We start from the raw sequence: 19,440 nt of genomic DNA, 5'->3' as shown, positions 1-19,440 counted from the left end.
CTATACAAACATGTTGTTTTGATTTGATCCTTTATTTGATCCTTTAACACTTTACTGTTTGTCTAAATACTAAATGTCCCTACTGACCCGATTTGCTAAACTGAAGCATTTTCGTGATTGCTCAAAGCCTCAAGACTGTCCCTTCTCTTTTCACTGAGGAGCTCTGAACTACCTAAACGGGGGTGGCAATGGCATGGCCGCACACATCTAGTACATTCCCACCAGTTCCTGACCTCCATTCCCTCTTCTTCTCCCCAATCCTTATGAGGTCCAGGTTCTTATTCTAAGATTTTGGGGGAAAAAAAAACAAATATAGGTTTTTTTAAAAACCTATTTAACATAGGTTAAACAAAATTAGCCAGGTTTAAAATACTCACATGAAAATCAAGGGGGTTGAAAATGACAATTTGGTTCTTCACTTTTATTGTTAAATATTCCAACAGGAAAATATGAAAGAATTGCATACAAATGCAAGATAATCTATATATCCATATGCTTACTTTAAAATCAGATATAACAAAACTTAGTATGTACAATAAAAATGAAAATAGCACTATTCATTCCTACAATGATTATAAACCTGGTTTAACAGACACAATACTGAATATTTTTGTCCTATACTACTGTGTCAAGAGATAAGAGTGAAAAGGCAGTGCTATGGCCATGTTTGAGACATTCAAAGGGCTTTCAAAAGTAGTAGGATAACTGGAAGAAAATTTTGGATATGTTAATTACTTGACACAACCTTGCAAACAAGTGGGCAAAACTAAGTCTTAATTTTCTAACCACTATACTCTGCCTCATAGTGATAGCTTGGGAACTAAAATCATGAGATGGTCTTATCCTTTCAACTGGCAAATTTTACACGTAGCTGAGTGAATGGCTTTATAATCTATCTGAGGTACTTTTGTTTTTCTAAGCCACAGAAAATCAACCTCAAGCATCATCAACTTCCTCTTAATGTAAAACAGAAAACAAGGAGGAGGAAAAGGTAATTTGTGAGGGAGAGGAATAATGTAGAACAGCTGTGGGAGGCTTAGTCCTTGTTGTTTGTGTACAGTAGCTGAAATAGGGGTAAATGAAAGTAGAGTATTTAACATACAAACTCCCCAAGGGTTCAAAAGCCAATTTTAAAGAGGAATGAATGCTCTGGTGAAAGACTAGTCTAATATTAGCAGTAAGTTTCCCCACAATTCTGTATCACGTCCAAGTTCTGTTTAATCACTAAAGAACATGCAAGTTGTTTTGAAAATGCACATATTACCTGTCCTTTTCCACAACGACAGGTGCAGGATAGGACTGGTTACTTTTATTGCCAGTGCCTAACTGGCCGTAAGAATTTGCACCCCAAGCATACACTTGGCCTTCATCTGTTAACACTAATGTGTGCGCATAGCCACAGGCAACCTGGAAAGAGGAAAACCAAATCCACTTAGGCCTGCAAATATGCTTTCACAAGATAGGTTAAGAATCAAAGATATAAAAAAAAAAAAAAAAAAAAAAAAAAAAAGAAGAAGAAGAAGAAGAAGAAGATAAAGAGGCAGCCTGCCCAGAGAGACCAACATGAGGTAACCCGTATTACTCCAGAACTAGCTCAGCCCACATGTGGCCAAAATGGCCGTTAAGATCAACATGATTTCCTTCAGTGACATGAGTCTGGTTTATTCAGCTTTCATATGGCATTCATTATGCTCACAGAGATCAAGGGGTGTGAAGTGAATATGAAATACACTTTTATTTTTTAAGAATTACTTTCCTTTTTTATTGTAAAAGTAAAACATGTTTAATGTGGAATACCATAAAAAAAGTATAAATATGAAAGTAATCTCAAGATCAGGATTTTTTTCTATATACACACACACACATGCACACACATACAGTACAGAAATATGTACCATGTCTCCATGCACCATGTCTGTATCTTCATTTTTATATAACACCACATAGCACTATTTCCATATCATTAAAAATCCTTTGTAAGCATCATTTCCATTCATGTAGATTTTGTATAATTTATTTAATCACTAACTTATTATTTGATTAAATTACGCTATATCTATTATTTATGTTATTTATTAAAGTTGATATTTTTTCTTTTCTTTCTTTCCCTCTTTATCCTCCCTCCCTCCCTCCCTTCCTTGCTTCCTTCCTCTTTTGCTATATCTCTCCACTAATCCTGTGTCTTTCTTTTTTGTTCCTTAAATATCCCTGGAAGAAAATTACAGAACAAAGGGTATGAATATTTTCAAGGCTCTTGATATATGCTGCCAAAGTTTCCTTGGAAAAGATTGTAACAATTTACATTCCAACAGCTATGTATGAGAGTGGCCTAGAAACATAATTTCCTGATGAACATCTACAACTTTACTCAGGGAAACAGAGCTTTAGTTTTTAGTTCAATAAAGAAAACATCAAGCAGCTAAACTTTTCATCTGCCAAGAAAACTGTGTACAGTGGCATCTTTGCCATGAAAGACTTAAAACCAGGCACACACAGACCCACTGTGGACGTACCCGCTGGACACGAATGCCTTGCAAAGCCGATATTCTACAGGGGGTTGGCTGGTTGCCACTACTGCCAAGTCCAAGCTGCCCGTTTCCATTGTAACCCCAGACATAGACCTGAGAGAAAACCAGAGACTCAGTCCCATGAAAGACACATGCAAGCAAGCTCTCTGCTGTGAGAAACACGCCACCGATCAGGCAAATGGGTTTTTTTTCTAAACAACATATGAAATAACTTTCTTACCTCGCCAGTGTTCACCACTGCCATTGAACACATCTGCCCACATGCTATGTTCACAACTACTTTATTCTGTAAGCAGCCTGTGACTCTTCGAGGGATTGGCTGATTGGCTGTTGATCCAGATCCTACCTGCCCGGAGTTATTATAACCCCAGGCAAATACCTGGGGATCAATAAATGAAACACATTAACTTATAAAGTATCTCAATTACAAATTAACATGTACTCATAATGCCTCATCTTTGTTTTCAAAATGCTTGATATCCATAAATTCTCACAACATAGAGAAGTTTTTGTAAAATTCATTCTTACAAAATTTACAATACTTTATAAAATTAGGTTATTGGTATTATCTGTACAAATAACAATAATGATCATCAAATATATAATATTTATCAAAATATCTACTTGGCTTCAGCCATATTTTCCAGCATTTTAGGGCTTTTCTTTTTGCAAATAAAACCCTTGAGTATATAGCAATATAGAAAGAACATTACAACCTTTTAAATTCTGCAGTTATAGAAATCCTTACTACATAAAGGTACACTTAATGATGTAACCACCATGATTATGAACTGCTAACAAGAATAAGGTTGAATTTGGGGCGCCTGGGTGGCGCAGTCGGTTAAGCGTCCGACTTCAGCCAGGTCACGATCTCGCGGTCCGTGAGTTCGAGCCCCGCGTCAGGCTCTGGGCTGATGGCTCGGAGCCTGGAGCCTGTTTCCGATTCTGTGTCTCCCTCTCTCTCTGCCCCTCCCCCGTTCATGCTCTGTCTCTCTCTGTCCCAAAAATAAATAAACGTTGAAAAAAAAAATTAAAAAAAAAAAAAAAGAATAAGGTTGAATTTGAGGGAGGTGGTTATTTTAATCAAATGACCATGTTTCCAAGATGGCTGTAACAATCCATATAATCTTACTGAAAAAAATCAATGAGATTTACGCTAACTATTCTCACCTCTCCATCAGATGTTAGCACCAAAGAATGGTAAGACCCACAGGCAACTTCAGTGACTTGTTTGTTTGACAAATTAGTAGAAATATGACAGGGCATTAAACCATGATTAGTTGTCCCATTGCCCAGCTGGCTGTAAGCATTATGACCCCAGGTAAAGACTTCTCCTTCTGAAAATAAAAAGAAATAAAACCAGCTTTCAAAACATCTACTTTATTATATGAACATATATATTGCATCCTTCTACAAATGAAAACTAAAAATTCATGTGCAAATGATAATTGACTTCCCTATCCCACCAAACTCATTCTATAAGAGAATACACTTGGAAAATTTGAGATACTCTATCTCAAAGCAACAAGATGAAATTTAAATGGATGAGTTAAAATAGCTGGCAGATAGGTTGTAAATAAACAGCAGAGAAATGCTACTAAGAATAATAGGAGAAAACATCAGATTGAAAGTCAAGAGACTGTAGGTCATTTAATTTCCCTGGGCCTATTTTCTTATCCATAAAATGATCAAGTTAATTTTTAAAATATTTGTTATATATTATTTCTTATGTGGTATAATATATATTCAGAAAAGTTCATAAGATATATATGCAGTTTTATAAATAATTATAAAGCACACACCCATGTACCACCACTCAGGTCAAGAAATATAACCTTATGATCACTCCAAAAGCTCCCCATATATAATCCACAATAAGAGAATTTAGTTTTTCCTGTTTTTGAACTGTAAATAAATGGAACCATACAGTATATACTCCTTGTGCTTGTATTTTCTACCATATTATCTCTGGGTGCTACATGCCAGATAATTTCTTCTGATCTTCCAGTTTACTAATTTTATCTTTTGATATTCCAAAACTGCTATTAAACTTGCCCAAGGAGTTTTCATTTTGATAATTATATTGTTTATTTCATTCTTTTTCAAATCCTCTTTGATCTCTGCAGGTCTTCAAGCTGGTTTTTTATTTTTTCAAACATAATAAATACAGTCATCTTGTACCTGGTAATAGCTGATACTTAGTATTCAGTGTTTGCTATCTTTTTTGCTGGTTCTCATTCATGGTGCCTTGTTCCCTTGTGTACCTGGTTATCTTTTACTATGTGCTGCTAATTGCCATTGAAAACTCATTTTGCAATGGCATTATATTTCTTCAGGCCTAGGATGAAGTGAAGGTGCCTTCCTCTAGAAAGAATCCACATTAACTTCTGTCATGCCACTAAGGCGCTTAAAGGTACTTCTTTAATAAATCCAAGGCTTGAGATTTCTTGGACTACCAGTCTGATGTGAATTGGAATACAAATCCATGATTACAACCCTTCAGGGAGAGGTTTTCTTTCTTTCTTTTTTCCTCCTTGCTTTTCTCACAGGCAAGGATTCTTCTGTTCAGTGCCTTAGAGATGGAAGAGCTGGCCCATTCTTGCCCCCAGAGCCTAGCCTTTGGTGTTCCTAGCCTAATGGGCTAGGTGTCTGACCCATGACCCCTTCACCTTGTGAGTACATCAAACCACAACTCATTTAGGTGGGGAAGCAGATGCCCTTAAGGCAAAACTAGCTTTAAGTTCCCCTTTAACCTTAGTTCATACTTTCTCTTGAATCCGATCCAGTAATTCCTCTCTGCCTTGTTAGTGCTTTGATGCCTCTATGGAAAAAAATTAAATATTTTATCTAGAATTTTTAGTTGTTTCCAGTGAAGAAGTGGTCCAAATAATCTAGCCTATTACTGGCAACCAAAATTCCCTAAAATTTATGTGAAATAAGTATACAACACAGTATTTATAAACTTTATTTTCAATTCAAAGAATACTAATGAAATGAACACCTAGCTTAAGAAAAGTCTAAGGTATGATTTAATTATAATGTCTTATTAGTCTGAATTCATGAAATAGCCATCAGTCTATTATTCATGGTAATTATATTTCAGCCATCAGTCATTATTCATGGTAAGAATCCCAGTGTGCTAGGAGTCAGAGAACATCTTGGACTTAGCTTCAGTGTCTTAGTTCATAGATCAGAGATCTCAAGTTCAAAAAGTCCAGAGTGAGTTAATTTTAATGCAAAATAATTAAACTTATGAAGTGTAAACAAAAGGGGTTTACTGGACTTATAGCACTGTCATTCTCACATCGAAAGTGCCAATAACTGCTAGATTCCATCTGCTCCATTATCTTACTCTGATACTCAGACATGTTCATATTTCACATTGTCCAAAGCACAGTCAAGTTCACAGGACAGAGCCGGAAACTCCTACCCAATCAAGAAGTATGTTCTCGATTTAACGGGTGGTCCCAAATCTTGTTTCTCAACAAATAAGGCAATGGCTAAACCTCTACACTGTGATCCTAGGTTACCTGTTGTGGCAAGGACAATATGGGGGCCACTCCCATAGCTGAGGCAGGCAATTTTTTTGCCACTTAAAGAATCCAGTCTCCGAGGTTCAATGGTGCTCTGGACGTCACCTAATCCCAAACAGCCACAGCAGTTTGTGCCAAGCACAAAAATCTGTGGGAAAACGACTGTTAGTTCAAGCACCTCTATTTCTGACAAACCTGTAATTACTGCTTCATTGTATAACATTATGTAACAAGTAAGAATGTACTCTCATGCTTTCTTCTTAACCTTAATTCCTCAGTTTCTGCCCCACTCCGTCGAATCTATTACGGTAAGAGGCTGAATTTTTTCTTCAAAATTTACCTCATCATTTACTGTAGTATATAAAACTTCATTGCCAGCGCTGCCAAAGACACAGGCCTGACGAATTAACTGCCGTTCTTCCTCAGAACAAAGGGAGAAAATTGGCCACTTTCCCACATCTAACATCTTCAAAGATGACAGAGTAGCCTGTACTGGCTGAAAAGGAAAAAAAAAAATACATATATATATATACACATTAAGACTATTAATTAAAAAATACTTTTTTTTCCTTCCCCTTTTAATTCTGTAGAAGAGTCAGCACCAGTTCAGGCAGGGACGGCTCTCTTTTTGAGAGACCCTTTATAGCTACAGGAAATGCCTCTACAAACCCACTGCTTCAGTCCTGCTCTCACAGCCACCAAGAGACAGAGACTCCAGGTGGGATCAGATCTCACCTACTAATTTTCCTCAAGGCCACAGGAATCGTCCTGACTGACTTCTGGGAGGCCGAATGGCTAGCAAGTATTTTCAGCATTGGCTAGGTCTTAAATGTAGCTCTGGAAACTAGGCTGGTTGTAAAGGCAGGAAAAACAGAGAGACAGCACTGCTATTTCATCAGATGCCTAAGTCTTAACAAAAAGTGTCCTTGGAAAAGAACAATGCTGAAGGTGACCAAGGAAACGACCCAGAAGTGCCGGTTCATGGGTCCATTCTGACCACCAGTTGAGCAGTTAGCGGCTTCTCTCATCCCCCCCACTCAGGTTTGGAGATAGGAAGATACACCCACAAAGTGTGCATTCATTTGCTAGGGCTGCCATAACAAAGTACCACAGACCGAGTGGCTTACACAAAAGAAATTTATTTTCTCACAGTTCTGGAGGCTAGAAGTTCAAAATCAAAGTGTCTACTAGTTTAGTTCCTCCTGAGGACTGCAAGGGAAGGATGTAGGTCTCTGTCTTGGGCTTGTAGATGGCCATCTTCTCCCTATATCTTTACATCATCTTCCCTCTATACATGTCTGCCTCTGGGCCCAAATTTCCCCTCACTGGTCAGACTGGATTAGGGCTTACCATAATGACCTCATCGTAACTAAACCAAATGCATCGCAATGACCCCATTTCCAAATAAGGTCACCTTCTGAGGTACTGGAGAGTCTTAGTGCATGCCAGACTGGGTGGCTTATAAAAAACAAAAGTTTACTTTTCACAGTTCTGCAGTTGGAAATCTAAGATCAAGGCACCAAAGTGCTCATGTTCTGACGAAGGCCCCCTTCCTGCTTCATAGCCATTGCCTTCTCCCTGTTTCTTCACAGGATGAAAGGCTTAGGGATCTCTCTGAAGCACCTTTTATAAAGCACCAATCCCATTCATGAGGGTTCCACTACCTTTTGTTCCTTCCTCTACCTTTTGTTCTCTTCAGCCCCTTCAGATTGAATGATGCTCACCCACACCAGGGAGGGCAAACCATTTACTGAGCTCAACAATTCAAACGCTCTTCTCTTCTGTGAGGTAACACCCTCAGAGACACACGCAGGAGCAATGTTTAATCTGGGCACCAGTGGCCCACTCAAGCTAACACATAAAATTCAGCATCACACCATGTGAAGACACACAGTGAAGAAGCCCATGTGAACCATGGAGGCAGAGACTGAAGCAATCCAGCTACAGGTCCAGGAACACCAAAGATTGCCAGGAGCCACCAGAAGCTGGGAAGAAGTAAGGAAGGCTTCTTCCCTAGAGCCTTCAGAAAGCATGGCCCTGCTGATGCCTTAACTGCAGACTTGTAGTCTCCAGAGCTATAAAAGAATAAGTTTCTATTGCTTCAAGCCACCCAGTTTGTGGTACTTTTTAAAGGCAGCCCTAACAAACTAATACAGAGGGTAAGCAGCTTATAACAGCTCACAGCACCATCCTGAGTTAATGGCAGCACCTGACCAAGATGAGCTCCTCTGATGCCAAATCCAGCCACTTTCCCTCACGATGTCATTCAAGTTCTAAGACCCTGTCTGGAGAAGGATGTCTTCTACTCCCTTTTGGGCAGCACCCAAGGCCACTACAGAGCTAAGGACAGAATCTTGTTAGGTTAGCTTTTATTCTAAGCTTCTACATAAATTATCCACCTCCATATCTCATGAAGGAATCTTATTTTCTATGGGGTCTTCATTTTATTTTTTTTTCCTATTTAAGTCTATAAATTTAAAAAAAGAACAACATTTGGAATGTGACCTCAAATATTTATAGATGAACTCATGTGTGAGTTAAAAGAATTCTTATATATTATTTCCAACCTTCATAATTGTAGGGCATAGATATTGCTATCCTCATTTTAAATGCAAGGAAACTGAGGCGCAGAAGCACTAAGTAACCCTCCAAGATCACTTGCTTCTAAAGATTGCTTTCCACACACCACATGTTGCAGAGAAAACAGTTCACATAAAGTTATACTACTGGTAGACCTACTGCTTGCAATCACAGGGCACTGGCTGGTCTCATAAACTCCTTGCTGAACAGGGCAGTAATCCACACTGTGGGTTACCTTCCATAAACAGGGCAGATGGCAATATACGATGAGAAAATAAGCACTGCTACCTCATTTTCTCCTTTCAAGCAGATTTTTGGATTGCAACTTGCCCTGCTACAAAAATCAAGTGGTCTCTTAGATGCCTAGAATCAGGTTATAAATCCAACAAGCTCCTAAACACTTGTCTACAAAGCATGGCCCACCTGTATAAAACCTCTAGTACCCACCCCCCACCCCCCCATGACTCTACTAACCACTGGACCTCGTGTGTGTGTGTGTGTTGGGGGGGGGGGGTGATGTCACCTGCAGTCATACATTTGTTAAAGGATGACACAGGTCAACAAAACATCAGGTCTGACAGTATCACTGAACATGTATTGAGTGCAAGGATCTAAAGATATAAAAATGAAACATCATCACTCCCTTCAAGGAGCTCACGATAGAAAACAAATATTTACAATATAACCTGGGTACAAAGGAGGTGTGAATACATTGCTTTCAAATATCTGTCAGACTAGCTCCTGGAGGTTAGTCATCAAAAATTCATTTTTCTAAGTCTTTTGGGGGAGTTATTTCATGGGGGAACTGATGACTTACTTTACGAAATGCATACATTTACACTTTTTGAGGTAAACATTTAGTATCAGTCTCAAGGAACTGTAACATCTTTGTTCACAGAAGAAAAATACATTTTTCTCTCCAACACACTCAAGAGTATATACAGGTGTATACACTGTATGTATTATAAACATGTACATGTATCATATGTATATATACACTTTGTGTATATAATAAGAGTGTAGGTAGCATAGGGTTCACATATAGCGCACCTTGTAGGGCCTGCAGCCACCCTGCATGACAGCAGCCATCTCTACAAAAGGCACCCAACCACCTCTGTGCCCACCTGCTAAATAAGGGACTGGCTGAGCAAGAGCCAAGGCAGGCAACAGACAAATCTGAATGGGGCAAAAACATTGCCAGGAAATGAGAGCTTAGCAGTAGACAAGATAAGTCATCTAGACTGTGTCCCTAGGATTCAGTCCTAATTTGGCCCAGGTAATCCTCCTTCCTACATATAACATTATTATAGGTAATAACTATTTCCTGGCCAGATTTCCTTTACTACTTTGCTCACATCCAGCCCCTCACCCCCCTGTCTTTCACTGGCATCTATCTGGGAGACACAAAGTAGTGACATTTTAACATTAGCTCAAGAAAAATATAATTAAGGAAACTAAGCTCCATAAAATTAGAGACCAAGAAGCATTTTATTATTCTTTTGAATATGTGCTACCGATATAACTCTGTTTCTCTAACAATATGAAGAACCAAACAGATTATGATACTTCACCTGACTCCAGACGATTACTAAGTTGTCACAATTAAATTTAAAATACCGCATATAGCATTAGAACCAAAATGACCCGTTGGGCATGCCTAACAAAAAAAGTTATTTTAAAAAACCCACCAACACCTTGCCTTTTGAAGACTTCCTGGCAATGTAACACTTTATATGTAATAAAGTCATTTCATTGCTAATTCTGTTCTATTTTACAAAATCTGTTGCTCCCAGGAAAAATTAGGAATTTTTCTGTTAGCATTTTATAACATTCTCAAGTTCTATACATTACTTTTGTAAGCTACTTTCGTACTTTCCTACAAGGGTTCACAACAAACATGTCCATGGTGATACTATGGTTCAGTTTTAGAAGTTCTGCCATCTTTGCACACTATGCTGGCTTTGTATAATTATTTACATCTTTTATTGTGTTTTGACCATATTTATTTAAAAAGAGCAGAAAACAGGAAAATGAAAGTTAACAGTGGCAGTTAATATTGTTACTAACGAAGAACAGACATCATGTCAATTTAATAAAATTAACATACGATGGAAAATGATGTGCATGCTGAAAGGTGTGAAACTTCTAACATCAGTTGGACACTGATTAGACTTAAGCTGGTTGACTGTAATGTTAAGCTGTGGTGGAAAATAAATAAGTTAAAGAATATCTGTGATGAATTAAGAATACGTCATCTAAGATTAGGTGTTTTACAGTTTTCTGAAATCTCTGGGAATGGAGCAAACAGTGCTCAACTCAGACCCTCTTGCAGGGTGGTATTATCTGTGAAAGCAGGGATGGTCTGTACTCCTCATCCAGCTCAAAAGGCACCATCTTCAGGAACCCTGCCCTACCCCTCAGACAATACCCACAGTTTTCTGCCAGCCCCTTTGGCATTCTCTGTACCCACAGTAATTATGTTTGCATCTGAGTAACTACACTGTGAGCCCCTCAAACACAAGTACTATCTCACTGATCTTCCTATTGGATGACCAACAGATGACTGGTATAGGTTTCATGCAACAGAAAATACATGCTCCAGAGGCATGTTTTTGTTTGTTTTTTCTAACCTTGCCACTTTCTCCATAGGAAAGGGAAAGCTCTTCTTCCATATGGACTCAGTCCTGTGCAGTCCCTGAGGAAAAAGTATGTGGTAAAATCAGGATCCTGTGTGTGGAATGAAACTAGGCAGGTTAAAATTATTTTACTTCCAATTAACAGAGAAAATAAGCTAAGCTCAAATATGGTGAAGGGAAGATAAGGGAATTAAGGTGTAGGCATGAGAGTTAACAGCTATAAAAACCAAAAGGTGTTTTAACTGTTCTGAAACTATCTTATGGTCTCTTATGCTGAGGTCTGGAAAAGTAATCCCAGGATAAATGAAGATTCTTAAATCTATAAAGAAATAAGTAGAAAATTTTCATTTTACAGTTGACCTCCTCTAGATAAGGAAAAATAAAATTTTAGACCTTGGTCAAATTTTCCCTGGGATTGGAAAGTTCCAAATCTGTGAACAGCAGACTTATCAGTTCTCAGCTCCACTGAAGAGTGTATGATTTGCTAAGCTGGAAAAAAAAAAAAAAAAAAAAAAAAAGAAAGAAAGAGGAGGAATGAATGAAAAAAATGAAAGGATGAACCAAATATGGCTTTGTTATCCTAGACTTTAACAAAAAATCTACAACAACAGCCACCAAGTATGTAGCAACAGCACTCAATGTTCTTGCCTTAATTAACCATCTCCACAATGACTACTTTCTACCACATAGAAGTAACAGCAGAAGCAGCTCTAACAAAAGATACGCAGTATGTCTAGACTGTGGTTCAATCATTACACAGTTAACTATCTCATCACTAAAAATAAACATAAAGAAATATTCTCCTCTACCCCAAAGCAATAGAATGAAATCGTATTTAATAATGTTGATATTTCTGATTTATTAGTTTGGATTCTATTTACTCAAACAAATACAATCCACATTTCAAAGGGACTAACATCAGAACATTTTATCTGATATTATTTATAAGCAGTTAGAGCTTTATAATAGAGAATGCTGGTAAAATTTTGTTCTCATCAGCTATGGAAAGGTCTCTTAGAATATAAGGAATAATCATATTCAGAATAATTGTAACTCAAACTATGACAACTGATACAAATCATTGTTTCTAATGTTTGGAAAAGATATGCTTGTTTTTAAAATAATCACTTAGACTTTTCTCACTTATTTATTTATAAAACTTGGTCTAGTTGCCAATATGGGAAGATAATTTCATGTGACAGTTAATCCTACTTGATCTGTGGTTCTCTATTAATTTGCAAGCGTTGTTAAGAGAGGCAACCCTGACTCGTTCATTGCTATAACCACCGCAGGACATGGGTCACAGCAGACCACAATACCATATACTGGTTGAAAGCATCCTTTGAATACAGCTTTTTGTATACAAGAGACTGCCTGCATTGAAGATTCTTTTCGTTTTGTTTCATCCTAACTGCATCATCTACATTTTGCCCCAAGTTTACTAGAACAAAAAACAAAAAGAGGAGAGGGAAAAAAGAAAGAGGAAGAGAAAAAAACTAGAACAGAAGTCAAAGGCAAGAAAAAAGAGGAAATGAATAAGAGGAGAAAAAGGGACCAAAGAAGAGATGCCTCTCATTGTATTGTAGGCTACCTTGTGCCTAGTAGAAGGGAAATCTTTCCAACACACTAACCAGTAATCCCGGTTTGTCGTTTCCCACCCTACCCCTCACTCTACCATTGTAAGTAACCAATTCCATCGTTTTCTGGTTTATTCTTCCTGTTTCGTTTCCTCCTTACATAAAAAATAGCAATTTTATATACTCTTGGGCAATTTGCATTTTTTTAAAACTCAGTTAACAATATATCTCCTGGAAATCATTCCATATCAGCTAACAAAGTTTTTGTTTTGTTTTGTTGGTTTGTTTAACCAACTGAGTATCCTAGTTTTTAAAGGAAGAAAATAAATAGCTCTTTTTGGTGTCTTTGATCAATTTCAATTATAGTACCTATTTAAAAATTAGAGTGGTGGAACACAGCCCATTGTGTTTGACATTCAAGTTAAGACATAATTGCATTAGTGGCATATTGAAATTACCACAATCAAAGAAATAACATTTGTAAGATTCAACTAACATTAACCATAAGATTAACATAATTTCATCTTTATGGTCAGAACATTCTTGAAGATTTAAAAATGATTCAAGAATAAGTACTATTGTACAGTACTGTGAAAAAAAACTGTTGAATTCTCTAGCATTGTAGAAAGTAGACTGATTTTTTTTCTCACGTTATTTCAGTGTGATACAAACATAACAGAGAAAACTAGCGTCAATTTGCACCACTTAAGGAATATAGTTTATGGAATATATGTGAGTGTTATAGTTATCTTATTCTATTTTCTACATGATTTTAGCAGGCTATTATTACTATCAATGTTATAGCAGTATATCAATATATACTTCCTAAAAATCCACAATATACAGAATACCATACCTTTGAATTACAAATAACAGTAGCAACAATAATAATGGTTAAAATAAACAGTAACCCTGTGCCAAGTATTAAGTGCCTTATATTATCTCATTAAACTTTACAATAGCCAAAATGAACAGACACAATCATTGCCTCCATTTTATGGACATGTTTACAAAACTTGACCAACCATCACCAACCAGTCAGGGTTAGAGCCAATATCTGAACACAAGATGGATTTCAAAACTTCTCTCTTGGACCCTCTCCTGTATTTCAAGGATATTTTAAGTTTTCCTATGTACGTTCCCATTTTATTTTGTACTGACTGGCTGGGAAAGTTCCCTCCAAATATTTTTGTACCTGATTGTTTTAAGTTTCTGGAGCTCAGTATTCAGTCATCTTTAATCCTGTTCTGTCTAGATCCTTGTAAAGTTGTCTTCTAGGATAAAGTTAATGTGACTGAAAAACATAAATACATAAATTCTATTAGAGAAAAACAGAGAAGGAAAAGAATATACCATCTTGCAACTACAACAAGCTATTATTTATCTGAGAAGTATACAGTTTAAAACTGTATTAGCTCTGTTATTAAAAAGTCAGTAGATATGCTCAATTATTAAAAATCAATATTGTAAAATATAACTTTTAGATTTTATACTTTGTAAGTTTTGGGACAATACTTCACCAACTTGAATAATGTAACATACGAAAAAACTCTATACAGTTAAATTTGTAATATGTCAACACAGAAAATGCAAGAGAAGCCATCTGGAATGTGAAAAAAGCAAAACTTTCATACTTTTGGAAGAAGGTATAGAAAACATCTTTGTGACCTTAGGGCAGGGAAAGATTTCTTAAATAAGACACAGAAGCATAAACCACAATGTCTGGTAAAACTTAAAAAAATATGGCATACTAAAAAACAAAATGAACAAAGGAAAACACATGCCACAGAATGAGAGAAGATATTTTCAACATATATAACTGGTGGCTTACAAAGAATTTGTAGCCAGAATAAATACCTAAAAATCAGTAACAAAAAAAACAATCCAATTTAGAAATGGGCAAAAGACAAGAACACTCACAGAAACAATAAACATATTATGAGATGCTCAAATTCACTACGGAAATGCAATCACAGTGAGACAGAGCTCACCCATCTGCAAAATTAAAGGGGGATAATACCTAGTGTTGGTGAGGATACATATCATAAAGCACACTCATACTGCTGTAAGAAAAGCAACTGGTATAATCACTTTAGAGAGTAACTCAACAATATTTAGGCCAGAGCAGTGTCTTTTGATCTTTTTTTTTTTTTGATACATGTATGTATCTGAAACAAAAGTTCGACAAAATAATTCTTACTCTTATCATATGATGTGCTTAAGGACATCCTTTTTTCTATTTTTTCTGTCTTACTCTATTCTACTGTATCCTACTCTATTTTATCCTTTCCTATTTCAGTATTTAAAAGAAAATGCTGGTCGGAGGAGCTAAGATGGCGGAACAGCATCGAAGTTTTTTTTGTGTCTCGTGTCCATGAAATACAGCCAAACCAACACTAAACCATGCTGCACACCTAGAAAACTGATGTGAGGATTAACACAACAATCTACACAACTGAACCACAGAATTCAGCAGGTACGTGGCACGAAGAGGTGAATTTGGGGAGCAAGAAGCCACAAAAGGTAGGGAACCGCTTTTGGGGGCGGAGAGAGGATGGAGACTGGGGAGGGGGGGAGAATACGGGAAAAGCACCCCTCCCCAAAAGCAGCTGGAGAGAAAATGGAAAAGTGGAAACAGCTGCAGGGACTGAACTAAAAAGGGAGAAAGGAGAAAGGAGAGGGTTTAAATTCCATGAAGACTCTAAACATGGGGAGCGCAGAGTCTGCAACTCTGCAGCTCAATACCTGGATGTGCTCTGGTGTGAAGGGTGAATCCCCAGGAGTAGAGCGGATTCTGGGGTTCTTCAGGTCACACAGGGAGAGGCGGTTCCCCTGCTGGGAGGACACCTGGTAGAGGCTGTGTGGGTCCCCCAAAGGCAAGGTCCAAGTGGACCCGGGAGAACAACCACATTCGCTGGTGCTGGAACAAGGTTGTTAAGGGTAAAGCCTGGTGCCAGATGTGTGTTGTGATTTTCCATACTCCCTGAAACGCTGCTGCTGCACTATCTTGCGAACTTTTTCTGGGGAGGGCTGGCACCCAGCCATAGTCTCTGGGCATTGGCAGCGGCATGGCCCCACAAATGTTCCTGGGTGCGGCTGGCACCCAGACATTGCTCGATGAGACCCTTGTGCAGAGGGGCAGAAAGGGTCAAAGCCGCAGTCCCTCAGAAATAAGAGGTCGGGAAAAACAGCCACGTCTGAGACAAAACTCAGGAGGGAGGTGCTGCCTGGGGCGTGGTCGTGGACTGTGTAAAAGCGGGAGTGGATAGAAGCCAAAGACAAAGGACTGGTGCATGAGTGCTGATCGGGGAGAACAGAGTTCCGATACTAGAGACTGGCTAGCTGGGTGATGCCATTTTTACCACTCCTGTGCGTGCGCATGCGCACCTACGAGCACTACAACAATCCACCCCAGTAAGGTAAGCAGCGCCATCTACTGGAGAACCAAGCCGTTACACTGAGTCCCGCGCAACTGGGCCAACCTTGATCTTCAGGAACACACGTCTCTCCGCCTGCTTAGTTTATGGACTATAAAGTGCGTCATAGTTTGACTTCTAGGGGAAAATGAAGTGATTTCAGTCGTATTTCAGTATGTTCACTGGCCCATCTATTCAATTTTCTTTTTTTCTATTTTTTGTTTCTTTTCTTTTTCTTGAACACATAAAGAGAAAAACCTCATTTTTATTTTCAATTTATATTAAAAATATCTTAATTTGGGGGGCACCTGGGTGGCTCACTCGGTTAAGCATCGGATGTCAGCTCAGGTCATAATCTCATGATTTGTGAGTTAAAGCCCCACATCGGGTTCTGTGCTGACAGCTCAGAGCCTGGAGCCTGCTTCCTCTCTCTCTCTGCCCCTCCCCTGCTCATGATCTCTCTCTCTCAAAAATAAACATTAACAAAAATGTAAACAATATTTTATTTTTTTCTACTGTATTTTTTACTTTTGGGTAAATTTTTTCAAATTCTATTTAATTCCACCAATTCATTTTAGTCACTTCAGTGTATTCATTTTTTCAAATAATTTGTGTTTTTTTCATTCCCCTTTTTTCTCTAATCTGTCAAGACCCTTTCAACACCCAGACCAAAACACACCTAAGATCTAGCATCATATATTTGATTTTGTGTGTGTGTGTGTTTCCTTATTTTTAACACTTTTTTAATTTTAATTTTTTTACCTCATTAATCCTTTTTCTCCCTTCAAAATGATGAAACGAAGGAATTCACCCCAAAGGAAAGAGCACGAAGAAACGACAGCCAAGGATTTAACCAAAAGAGATAGAAACAAGATGTCTGAACCAGAATTTAGAATCACGATAATACAAACACTAGCTGGAGTCGAAAATAGATTAGAATCCCTTTTAGCGGAGATAAAAGAAGTAAAAGCTAGTCAGGATGAAATAAAACATGCTGTAACTGAGCTGCAATCTTGGATGGACGCCACGGCAGCAAGGATGGATGAGGCAAAACAGGAATGAGCGATATAGAGGACAAATTTATGGAGAATAATGAAGCAGAAAAAAAGAAGGAGATTAAGGCAAAAGAGCATGATTTAAGAATTAGAGAAATCAGTAATTCATTAAAAAGGAAAAAACATCAGAATCACAGGCGTTCCAGAAGAGGAAGAGAGAGAAATAGGGGTAGAAGGGTTATGTGAACAAATCATAGTGGAAAATTTTCCTAACCTAGGAAAAGACACAGTATCAAAACTCAGGAAGCACACAGAACTCCCATTAGATTCAACAAAAACTGACCATCAATAAGGCATATCATAGTCAAATTCACAAAATACTGAAGCCAGGAGAGAATCAGGAAAGCAGCAAGGGAAAAAAAGTCCTTAACCTACAAGGGAAGACAGATCAGGTTTGTAACAGACCTATCCACAGAAACTTTGCAGGCCAGAAAGGAGTGGCAGGATATATTAATTGTGCTTGACTCAGAAAACTATGCAGCCAAGAATTCTTTATCCAGCAAGGGTGTCATTCAAAATAGGAGATAAAGTTTCCCAAACAAAACTTAAAGGAGTTCATGACCACTAAAACAACCCTGCAAGAGATTTTAAGGGGGACTCTCTGAGGGGAGAAAAGATAAAATAAATAAATAAATAATAAACAAATAAATAAATAAATGAATACCAAAAGCAACAAAGACTAGAAAGGACCAGAGAACACCACCAGAAACTCCAACTCTACAAGCAACATAATGGCAATACATTCATATCTTCCAGTACTCACTCTAAATATCAATGGACTCAATGCTCCAATCAAAAGACATAGGGTAACAGAATGGATAAGAAAACAAGATCCATCTATATGCTGTTTACAAGAGACCCACTTTACACCTAAAGACACCTTTAGACTGAAAGTAAGCAAATGGAGAACCATCTATCATGCTAATGGTCAACAAAAGAAAGCCAGAGTAGCCATACTTATATCAGATAATTTAGACTTTAAAATAAAGACTGTATCAAGAGATGAAGAAGGGCATTATATCAAAATCAAGGGGTCTACCCACCAAGAAGACCTAATAATTGTAAACATTTATGCACCAAATGTGGAAGCACCCAAATATATAAATCAATCACAAACATAAAGAAACTCATCGATAGTAATACCATAAAAGTAGGAGACTTCAACACCCCACTCACAGCAATGGACAGATCATCTAATCAAAAAATCAACAAGGAAACAATGGCTTTGAATAACACACTGGACCAGATGGACTTAACAGATCTATTCATAACATTTCATCCTAAAGCAGCAGAATATACATTCTCCTCCAGTGCACATGGAACGTTCTCCAGAACAGACCACATACTGGGACACAAATCAGCCCTCAGCAAGTACAAAGGATTGAGATCATACTGTGCATATTTTCAGACCATAATGCTATGAAACTCGAAATCAACCACAAGAAAAAATTTGGAAAGGTAACAAATACTTGGAGACTGAAGAACATCCTACTGAAGAATGAATGGGCTAACCAAGCAGTTAAAGATGAAATTAAAAAGTTCATGGAAGCCAATGAAGATGATAACACCACAACCCAAAACCTCTGGCACACAGCAAAGGCAGTCATAAGAGGAAAGTATATAGCAATCCAGGCCTTCCTAAAGAAGGAAGAAAGATCTCAGATACACAACCTAACCTGAGGCCTTAAAGAGCTGGAAAAAGAACAGCAAATAAAACCCAAAAACAGCAGAAGACAGGAAATAATAAAGATTAGAGCAGAAACTAAAGCTATCAAAACCAAAAAAAAAAAAAAAAAAAAAACAGTAGAACAGATCAATGAAACCAGAAGCTGGTGCTTTGAAAGAATTAAGAAAATTGATAAACCACTAGCCAGTTTGATCAAAAAGAAAAAGGAAAGGACCCAAATACATAAAATCAAGAATGAAAGAGGAGAAATCACAACCAAATCAGCAGAAATAAAAACAATAATAAGAGAATATTATGAGCAATTATATGCCAATAAAATGGGCAACCTGGAAGAAATGGACCAATTCCTAGAAACATACATACTACCAAAACTGGAACAGGAAGAAATAGAAAATTTGAACAGACCCATAACCAGTAAGGAAATTGAA

At 37.7% G+C, this 19,440-nt stretch overlaps 1 protein-coding gene across 11 annotated transcripts in view; it reads right to left on the bottom strand.

Moving 5' to 3' along the window:
- Positions 1 to 19,440, bottom strand: part of RCBTB2 (RCC1 and BTB domain containing protein 2) — a 49,735-nt gene that overhangs the window by 14,189 nt on the left and 16,106 nt on the right. For 5 of the 11 annotated variants that reach the window (XR_003967772.1, XM_030310570.2, XM_030310587.2 and 2 more), the window contains exons 2-9: positions 14,050 to 14,148; positions 11,272 to 11,336; positions 6,402 to 6,557; positions 6,059 to 6,209; positions 3,699 to 3,865; positions 2,749 to 2,907; positions 2,514 to 2,621; positions 1,265 to 1,407 (exon numbers count right to left, since the gene is read on the bottom strand). Coding sequence is in view for 10 of the 11 variants with exons in the window: in XM_030310570.2 (XP_030166430.1) it covers positions 1,265 to 1,407; positions 2,514 to 2,621; positions 2,749 to 2,907; positions 3,699 to 3,865; positions 6,059 to 6,209; positions 6,402 to 6,557; positions 11,272 to 11,313 (926 nt within the window). In the remaining variant the exon portion in view is untranslated. Of the gene's footprint in view, positions 1 to 1,264; positions 1,408 to 2,513; positions 2,622 to 2,748; positions 2,908 to 3,698; positions 3,866 to 6,058; positions 6,210 to 6,401; positions 6,558 to 11,271; positions 11,337 to 14,049; positions 14,149 to 19,440 lie in introns of those variants that run through there. The other 6 variants (XM_030310596.1, XM_032595309.1, XM_032595307.1 and 3 more) reach the window with 4 other exon arrangements.

The sequence above is a fragment of the Lynx canadensis genome, chromosome A1, assembly GCF_007474595.2.
Source record: "Lynx canadensis isolate LIC74 chromosome A1, mLynCan4.pri.v2, whole genome shotgun sequence".
NCBI lineage: Eukaryota > Metazoa > Chordata > Mammalia > Carnivora > Felidae > Lynx > Lynx canadensis.
The sequence above is the reverse complement of the archived record's forward strand: the minus strand, read 5'-3'. Positions and strand labels throughout refer to the sequence as shown.